This window comes from Daktulosphaira vitifoliae, unplaced genomic scaffold (assembly GCF_025091365.1).
Source record: "Daktulosphaira vitifoliae isolate Bord-2020 unplaced genomic scaffold, ASM2509136v1 Scaffold_1, whole genome shotgun sequence".
NCBI classification, from domain to species: Eukaryota; Metazoa; Arthropoda; class Insecta; order Hemiptera; family Phylloxeridae; genus Daktulosphaira; species Daktulosphaira vitifoliae.
In genome coordinates, this window is record NW_026099572.1 from 68387828 (window position 1) to 68398417 (window position 10590).

Genomic DNA, 10590 nt, shown 5'->3' on the forward strand with positions numbered 1-10590 from the left:
AATCAATTAAAATATCAGAAGTAGAAAGTTATAAAAAATAATTTTTACGAAATTTTCAGTTATATACCATAAATTTCAATGTATATTTAAATTATATGATTTTACACAAAATGTAAAGCATAATATCCATAGTAAAACATTATTAAAAAAAATTATATTTATCTTTATCAAAAAATTTCAACAAAATTTATTAATAACTCAAAAGAATATATTTCTCGATCACTAATTTATGATCATTTAACTTTTTAATTTAATGTAAAATGGACTAAAATAAAAATGAACAATTACCAAATTGCTCTTTTTCTTCTATAATCCTAAAAAAATGATTATTTAAATTAGTATACGAAAAAAACTAAGTAAGCATAAAATGTAAAATATTTTAAATTAATGACTTACAGTTGGTTTATCATTAAGTAGATTTAATTGAGTTATACCCAAATTGAGTTGCTCATTATCTATAAGTTCAATCCCAGACCCATTCTGGTTTTCACCATTGCACTTCTATAAATAAAATATTTTTTTTTGTAGCTAATTTGTACATAAAAAAAAAACGGTAGCACAACTCCGCTGTGGTAAGTTTTTTAAAATTATAATCCCTTCCGAAAAATTCCATTTTAAACCTATTGTTTATTAAGATGTAATGATATTTTTCAAAATTGTTAAAACTATCTAATTACATTATATGTGATTTAATTTGTATTGTACAACCAATATACTTGAATTCAAAAAGAAATGTTAAATTTTTTTTTTTAAATTAAAGTATATTACATAAGCTTTAATTTAAGGTATATATAAAAGTGTCAGTATTTTTGGAACACTTTCAAAAATTTAATTGAAAAAGTCCTAGTTTCAATACGCATTTTTAATTGTTTGCAACCCCCCTATATAAAGGGAAATGGTTTGATTTAAAAAAAAAGTATGTAGAATGAAAGAGGTATATATAAAGTATTTATCATTAAAGAATAGAATTGATTCATACATTTTTTTAAAAAGTTATAGCAACATAATGTTAAAAAATGTAAAATATAATATCAAGAATTTTTTCTCAAAAATAGCATATTTTTGCATACGGTAGTCATTTACACCATTAAGAAAAGTCCAGAGGTCAAATTTTTTTTTTTCAAATTAAAGTACAGTAGAACTCCAATTATCCGAATTAATGGGGACCGGGACCCATTCACTGACTAATCAAAACAAACAATGACAGGTGACTGCAATGCGCCGGAACTGGAGTGGGAACTCTTACCACGTGTTGTGCCTACACTGACGCCGCGGACTTTGGACAAATTTTTTTCTGATTTTTTCTGAAAGTGATTCGGATAATCGGCGATTCGGATGGTCGGAGTTCGGATAATTGGAGTTCTACTGTATATTACATTAGCTTTAATTTAAGGTATATATAAAAGAGTCAGTCTTTCCGGAACATTTTCAAAAGTTTATTTGAAAAAGTTAATTTTTTGTAAAACAGTTTCCATTTTGAAACCCTTCCTGTGGGCTGGTAAAGGGTTAAATATTCACAAAAGTATACAAAATGATAGGTAAATACTTCAGGTATCTATAAAAAAAAAAATTATATTGATTCGGTCATTTTAAAAAAATTTATAGCAGTTTTAAGTAAAAATAATTTTAAAAATGTCGAAAATTAGCGATTTTTAAATTTGTAATATTTTTGTAGGTTTCCCCCATTTATGGGGAACGAGGGATTTTTTTTCAATTTTTGAGAGTAATGTCTTCGACTAGATACGATTTGAGATCTTTTGACATATTGTTCATCAAAATCGGTCCAGCGAGTGCTGAGATTGAGCGTTCACAAACACAAAAAATTAAAAAAAAACAAATCATAGTAAAATTAATACCTTTTCAGATTTGCATCACAGCTATAATGAAAGAATATACAAAATAAGATTTATAAATACATGACAGGAAATGCAACAATTACTAAAAATCAGTACTGTCTTATAAAATATTTATATTAGTTTTTTTAATCTAATTTTACTATTAAGTAAAATTCAGACAAAAGACTGATTAATTAAAAATAGTTGTAGTTATATGATTGAAATTTTATATAAATTAGCAAATAGACTATTTTCAATTTATTATCATTATCATTATTACTATTTTATTTTGATTAACTTCCTCTTTTAAAAGTTATTTTTGTGTTAGAGAAAAAAGGGGAACCTATAGTCCCAATGGAATCTACAACTTCTAATCACTTTTATATAAGTTAGATACACTATTATATATTGTAATACAAAACAAACTACAAATAGAAGTGAGAATGAGATTAGGTGTTAAGTATACGAAGATGAGATGACGAGTTTGCTTAGATATTCACGTATGTGTGATCTTACAGCAGTCACTGTGGTTGGTTAATACTCTGAATTGGCTGTAGGTATCAAAAAGCTGTTGTTATAGGAAGGAAATAAGGGTAACAACTAGGTGTGACGTGCAGATAAAAAGTAATACATAAGTACTATATAAGTGTAGTTAACAAAAGCAAGCAAGTTTAAAAGGTTTCAAAAGGAATGAACAAAGACTTGACCTTATACAGTAAGGCAGACAGTGCAACCCAGTACTGAAACTAATGAATGAAAGCATATTGCTTTGTACTAGAGTCGACTGACCACAATGGTCAGGTTTAAATAGTTTTATGATGATGGCTAAATTCGTAATAATCATTTATTAGTCATTAGTAACAGATGCACTGTCTGTGTTTTCTTATATAATATTTTTTACAATAATGATAATGTGATACCATCACATATACAATATTAGTTTGGAAAGATATAATACATGTATTATCAATAAATGTATATAAACAAATTTTACAACAAGGAATGACAAATTTTAATTTATAAGTCATTAATAATGTAATTATAAAGTATTGCCACTGAAGTAACAATACACTAACCTGTATCTGATTGTAGAAATTTGGGTATAATTTATGGAATTGTTTAGATTCTATTTCCATTTTTTTCAAATCATTATTACCATCATTTATAATTTTTAAAATATTTTCTCTTTCTTCAATTAAAATACGTTGCTCATCCAAACATTTTTTAATTTTATCATCTAACTGGAATAATAGTGAAATTTAACAATTGGATTGATTTTATTTAAATAGTTTTTCGTGAAGCATTTTTTTTTACTACGTACTTGTACAGCAATATCTTTAAGTAAGCAATCAATTTCAGTTTTCCTTATTTCATACTCTTTTTCCCAGTGTTCTTGTTGCGAATTCCACATATTTCGTGCTTCCTCTCTAATTCAACAAAACAAAACTTTATTTTAAAAATATAAATACATAAAGACTCAAAGCACTTAGAACTCACTCAAACAAAAAACCCATAAAGTGTAACTTATGTGATTCTTTATTTTCATATTGTTTAAGAATTTCTTGAATTTTTTTTATTTTTTCATCTACTACTATACCAATATTTGAGATAGAAATCAGATCAATAAGATTTATTAAGAATTTACTATCTTCTTGCATATACTGTAGCATTTTTTTTGACTTATGTTTTAACTCTGTTTGATACTGTTTAGTTAATTTTGTCCTAGATAAATAAAAAATAAATAATACCAATCTGAATACAAAAAATTCTTGCTTAATTTTTACTTATTTAATTGAAAAATTTTAAAATAACTTTTTACAAGGATATTGATCAATAGTGTATAAAATCTTGATATATATATATAATTTATTTGATAAATAAAAAAAACCCAGCACAGGGGGGTTGAGGCACAGTGGTGACATAGCATAGTTGGGTCAAGTATAATGATATCTCACACTGATTAAATTCACTATCATAAAAAACTCTTCGATGCAAATCTTTAGTGTTTAATTTTAAAAAATTGGTGGATTATTCCAAAGCAACATGATTTGCTATTTCCTTATTTATATACTGATTAAGATAAAGTATGTCGAATGAAAGAGGAATATAAATATTATTTCTCATAAAAAAATTGTATTGATCCATACACATTTCAATAAGTTATATCATTATAAAGTTAAAAATGTAAAATATAATATTGATAATTTTTTCACAAAAATAGCATTTAGTAACTATTTTCACCATGAAGACAAAATAAAGTCCGAAATTTTTTTTTCCATAATAAAGTATATTACATTATCTTTAATTTAAGATATATATAAAAGTGTCAGAGTATCCTGAACACTTTCAAAAGTTAAGTTGAAAATGTTTTACTTTCTATACGCATTTTTAAAGGTTTGAACCCCTATCAAATGATAGGTAAATACTTATGGTATCTATAAAAAAATATATATATTTATTTGGTTATTTTTAAAGTTATAGCAGTTTTAAGTAAAAAAAATTGAAAAAATGTTGACAATTAGCGATTTTTAAATTTGTAATTTTTTTGGAGGTTTCCCCTATTTACGGGGAACGAGGGAAATTTTTTTAATTTTTGAGGATAATGTCTTTGACTAGATACATGTTGTGATCTCTTGTGAAATCGGTTCGGTGAGAGCTTAAAAAAAATGGTAACAGATACAAAAAAAAAAAAACACATAATAGTAAAACCAATACTTCCTCAGCTTTGCATCGAAGCTAAAAAGGGGTTATTGTTTAAGAACATTAAAGTTATTTTTTTTATTCTTGAATAGATGAAATTATTTGACTGTCTAATATTGAGTTTAAAATGACTTGCATAAATAATAAAAGTTTAGAACTTTATTTTTGTTTTGGTTAAGTGATGGAAACACAGGAAATCTATTTTACAATTATTTTGAATAGTAAAATGTTGTTGAATAAACTGAAGCTTTTTAGAGACCTAACAAACTATAACAGGGAGCCTGCAGGCAAAATAATACCTCAAAGATTGAAAATTTAAGGTCTACCAAAAAAATGTTAATGTAATAATTATGATAAAAGACTTTTATTTAATATAATTCTATCAATTTATTTTCATTATCAAGTTATTTTATAATAGAATTCTTGATTATCCAGAATCAAAATATAATCCACAATTTACTCTTGCTAATAATATAGAATTACTCATAACCTTCAACACAATAGTTTGTCTATTTTAAAATAATAATTGAATATATTAATATCATAGTATCGCTTACCTCATTCTGTTTTCTAAAATATGTTCTTCTTGAATAATTCTCTCTTGTTTTATATTTTCAAACTTTTTTTGAAAATTTATATATGCATCTTCTTTTTTTTTTAACTCTTCATAACAAACAGAACTCACTCTAGGGTTAAAACAACAAGCACAATCAAAATTGTAATATATACAGAGTGGTCTGTGATATTTTAAGAAATCTAATAACTTTGGATCCAGTAAATATTTTATGTTACTTTTTAGCTTTAAAGTGTAGTTCAGAAGCCATTGGTTTTACTCTGCTGTTTTCTTTCTTTTTGTATCTGTATATACGATTACTCCCACTTTCATTGGACCAATTTTGTTCAATGTTGTGTCCCAAAAAATTACAGTTCTTTTAACAGTTAATATAGATATTTTAGGTTTAAGAACTGCCCAATTAATGAGATTTTAATTTTTATTGAAAATTTTCCTTGCTAACAACAAACTTTTTTTGAAAACTCAGTCATTAACTAAGATACTGTGGGGCTTAAAAATCATATCAACATTTTTTTGTCTTTTCAACTTTAATGTTCCAAAAAAACCTACATTGAAAAAAATTAAAACTAATACAATCTACTTTAGGATGAATAAAGAAAAACTATCTGAATTATTGATATCTAAATGTTATTGGGCATTAAAGTAAAAAATCATGACTTTTGGTAAAAGTAGCATATTTTGACATTTTTTTACTTAGCAACATTTAGAGTTTTAAGGTTTTTTGTGTACAATATAATTAAAAAATAAAGACATTTCAATGAATTGTCCTCTATAAGTAATATTCTATTTTTTTAAAGTTAAAAATTAAATTTTTGAAATGGTTTTGTACTATAAATTATGTATTTTATAACCAAGTAACCAGTTTCTAAAATGAAAAAAAAATATATTTGATATATATATAGTAAATAGTAAAACAGTTTAAGCCCATACTAAGTATTTGATATTGTTGGCCATAAATAACTGACCTTTTCTGACCTAAAATATTTATAAGAGGTATGAAAGTAGATGAATACTTTTTTTTCATACCTATCAAATACAAAGTAAAAGCGTTTTATGACAGTAATTTTAATCACCATTATATATTAATCAACAATAATTAAAAAATACTTTAACTCCACTTTGCTGGATCCCTACTGTACATAACTTTTTTTTAAATGGATTCTACAGTTCTAGACTATGTTAAATGCATATTTTGTATTATTTGTATTTAATAAGAAAAAATTGTTTTTTTTTTTCAAAACGTTAAATAGCCATTCTAAGCCCCTTTCTTATAAAAAAAATTTAATTTAAATTAATTTAAGTAAAAATTTACCTAAAGAAACAAAAAAAATCATATTATTATTTTTATTTTTGAATTAATTAAAGTGGTTAATGATAAATAAATAACACAAGTAATATAAATTATGCTTTTTAAGAAAAGCAAAGGTGGAATACAGAAACATCAATAAAAGCTATACCCACCAGTGCTACATATCCATTCTATGTTTAAAATGATAGTAACTTAATAAATACATAAAGTTATTAAAGGACCAACAAAATTGTTTGTATGAGCTAAAAAATGTCTACTTAAAAAAAATTTGTTGTTTTATTTTTTTTATTTAAGACAAATAATAAAAAATATTCTTTTAACATACTTCAAAACTATAAAAATTAATTTAAAAAAAGTAAAGCAAAATATTTGCTAAATCAAGTTATTAGAATTATCAAAACATCATGGAAAACCTTGTATAAAAAATTATAATTTTTTAGAGACAAGTTTACATTGCTAAGACATTATTTTTTCTATACCCCCAAGGTTTTATTATCAAAATATTATAATTAATTATATAATATAATTAAAATATACTATCTACAAAATTGTTTTTATTAAAATATAAAAAAAGTTATTGTTGAAATGTCGTTTGAAAACAAAAATCTTTTGAAAAAAAAAAGTCAAGACTTATTATAAAAATATATAAGAATGAAATTAAAAAATCCAAGCACTAAAAAGTAAGAAGAATTCTTATCTTTCTACTTTCTTGTGGCATGGGTACTTTTGGGAAAAATTTAATATAAATGTTGATTGATCTTTTAATATAGTACTATCAGTATAGTAGTTTAATATAGTACTTATAATACATAACGTAGCCAACATTTCTGGCACATCTTCTATATTCTTTAATTACATACGAATAAAATTTTTTAGAAAATTAAATTTTACATTGTTGTTAAAAACATAAAATAAGCTTTTAAAATACTATAAGTTATTTAAGGAGTTCACTTTTTACCAGTATAATCTTTGTAACTAGTCACAAGTCTTTGAACACAAAACTTTTAAATCAATATAAATTAATTATTTCATAGTAATTGCTCTTTAAATAGTCCAATATATTATTTCTAGAACGCTTAAAGATACAGGAAACTTTCTCTAAAAAAGTCCAATATCTAATTTTATTTTAAAGCCAATTATACTTTTTATTCAGTAGGATGTAGTTCCTACCAACAAGTTCAAAATAGAAAAGTGAAAAATGATCCTTTCTTCAATACTGCCCCGATAGATCGTAAGGAATCTCAAACCTAAACTCTTTTGACTTTCAGAAGATTAGTTGAAAGATTCTCTTGCCTCAAAACATCTAAGCATAATTAATTAGGTAGCCTCAAGAGACAACAGTGGTAAAAATTCCTTTAAAGTTAATACAAAAAGATTACTTCATTTTATGATGGCAGAAAAAGGATTATTTGAATAAGTCATGCGTAATTTAAAAGTAAATTTTATGTTCCTTTTAACAATGTAAAATTGAAATTTTAATTATGTTTTATTTGCGAGTTATTAAGAATATAACTTATGATAGAATTTATGATTTGACTGTATAAATATTAACTTGAGATACCATAATAAAATGTCAAAATATAAAAATTAGACTCATTATAAAAATGTCTTCAATATTTCAGTAAATAATATAAGCTTTATAAAAACTAACTGGAGTTCAGCAACTTTATCTACAAGATCATTCTTAATTTGTGACATTAAATTTTGTCTATTTTGATGATTTTTTTCTTCTTCTAGTCGTTCTTTAATTAATTCTTCATGAAATTGTTGTTGTTTGGTAAGTAATTTTTCTTGTTCTTTTTGCCTTGCGAGCAATTTTTTTTGTATTTGATCATCCCATGCAGATTTTGATGAACACTGAAGTATTCTATTTTCATTCTACAAAATATCAGTATAATTTACTAATTACCCAAATAAAAATAGACTTAATTTATTGATCTTGATTGTATAAAATATTGTTAAAAAAAACAAGAATATTGAGTTAAGATAAATCAAACAAGTGTAAGTGTTATACTACCACTATTAAAACAAGTATAAATCAATCAAATTTTAATAAGTTAATAGTAAATTAAAAAAAATTAAATTACAACTGATATATTGNATCAATCAAATTTTAATAAGTTAATAGTAAATTAAAAAAAATTAAATTACAACTGATATATTGATAAAACTTTAATAATATCCTAGAATTTCATTTTATTTTATCTAGATGAGAGTTATATCATTTTTTAAAGGAAAGCTGAATAATTATATTGTATACTATTAATATTTAAAAATATTTTCTTTATTTAAATAATATTATCTATTTATATCAGTATTAGCACAAACCCAAGATGACAGTGTTTTTAGGATTTTATCCAAAAAAACCCAAAAATCTATTAGATTTTGTATCAACTAATTTCCTGGGAAATTTTATTACAATTTTAGAAAAAAAATGGCTTTAAAAATAGTTAATTTTATGGTATAAACAATAATTCTTTATATATATATAATTTTTTTTTATTAGCCTAAATATCTTTATATTGACAGACATAAAAAAAAAAATAAACATATCATAATAATACCAATTAGCTCTGCATTAGAGTTAAAATATTGTATGGTTTTAGCATAAATAAGCCCTCTGGATTTTTTTGCAAATCCTTATTTATAATAATTGAAAAATAAGCAAATATTTTACCTCTTTAGATACAGTATTACATTTATTTATCTGGGCGTATTGTTTTAATTCCATTTCTCTACTTTTTATTGCATCTTGTTTAAGATGCAACTCTTTAGCCATATCTTCATTTGGAATTTTTTGTATTGAAGAATGTGGTTTTGATAGGCAAATAGGTTTTTTTTTCATTTGTTCTTTCTACAAAATTTGTTTCAAGTTTATAGACTAATAGAACTAAATTAAATTAAATAAAAAATTTTCCTATTGAGATGCCTGAAATCAGCATTGTAACTAATAATTTTTTTTGTTACTAAAAAAAAAACCCAGCACAGTGGGTTCAAGTCACAGAGGGAACATGGCATAATTGGGTCCAATATAGATTTAATCTGACAGTGATTAAAATCACTATTATAAGAAACACTTTGATGCAAATCTGTAGATGATGTTTAATTTTAAGAAATTGGTGGATAATTACAAAAGCAACATTAACTTCTATTTCCTTAGTTATATACAGATTAGTAATTCTTAGATTCAAAAATATAATATATAATTTTTATGATTAATTGTTTTCAAATTATTATTAGCTTCGATGCGAAGCTGAGAAGGTATTATTTTACTAAGATGTTTTTTTTTTTTTGTGTCTGTTACCACTTTTTCTCAGCTCTCACCGAACCGATTTCTTTCAACGATATGTCAAAAGATCACAAATCATATCTAGTCGAAGACATTACCCTCAAAAATTGAAAAAAATTCCCTCNCAAATCGTATCTAGTCGAAGACATTACCCTTAAAAATTGAAAAAAATTCCCTCGTTCCCCGTAAATGGGGGAAACCTCCAAAAAAATTACAAATTTAAAAATCGCTAATTTTCAACATTTTTTCAATTTTTTTTTACTTAAAACTGCTATATCTTTAAAAATAACCAAATCAATATAATTTTTTTTTATATAGATGCATTACATTATTACTTTTCATTTGGTATATTTTTTTTTATATATGACCCATTACTTGCCCACAGGGGAGGATTTAANAAATTTAACCCTTAACCTGCCCACAAGGGGGGATTTAAAATGACAACTTTCTCACAAAAAATTAATTTTTTTAACTTAAATTTTGAAAATGTTCCAGAAAGTCTGACACTTTTATATATATTTTAAATTAAAGGTAATGTAATATACTTTATTATAGAAAAAAAATTTGACCTCTGTACTTGTCTTCGTGGTGAAAATTTATTTTTTTATTTTTTTATGTCTGTTGCCACTTTTTCTCAGCTCTCACTGGACCGATTTCTTTCAAAAATACGTCAAAAGATCACAAATCGTATCTAGTTGAAGACATTACCCTTAAAAATTGAAAAAAATTCCCTCGTTCCCCGCAAATGGGGGAAATATCCAAAAAAATTACAAATTTAAAAATCGCTAATTTTCGAAATTTTTTCACTTTTTTTTCTTAAAACTTCCATAACTTTTTGAAAAATCAACAAATCAACATAATTTTTTTTTATACTAAAACCTTA

General features: G+C 24.2%; 1 protein-coding gene across 4 annotated transcripts in view; it reads right to left on the reverse strand.

Moving 5' to 3' along the window:
- Positions 1-20: 20 nt before the first annotated feature.
- LOC126893651 (trichoplein keratin filament-binding protein-like) overlaps positions 21-10590 on the reverse strand; it is a 14364-nt gene continuing 3794 nt past the window's right edge. The window contains exons 3-10 of one of the 4 annotated variants that reach the window (XM_050664058.1): positions 9096-9272; positions 8070-8296; positions 5093-5221; positions 3333-3557; positions 3157-3262; positions 2912-3076; positions 397-501; positions 21-314 (exon numbers count right to left, since the gene is read on the reverse strand). In XM_050664058.1, the coding sequence (XP_050520015.1) occupies positions 285-314; positions 397-501; positions 2912-3076; positions 3157-3262; positions 3333-3557; positions 5093-5221; positions 8070-8296; positions 9096-9272 (1164 nt within the window). In that variant the 3' untranslated portion in view covers positions 21-284. The remainder of the gene's footprint in view (positions 315-396; positions 502-2911; positions 3077-3156; positions 3263-3332; positions 3558-5092; positions 5222-8069; positions 8297-9095; positions 9273-10590) is intronic. The other 3 variants (XM_050664057.1, XM_050664056.1, XM_050664059.1) reach the window with 3 other exon arrangements.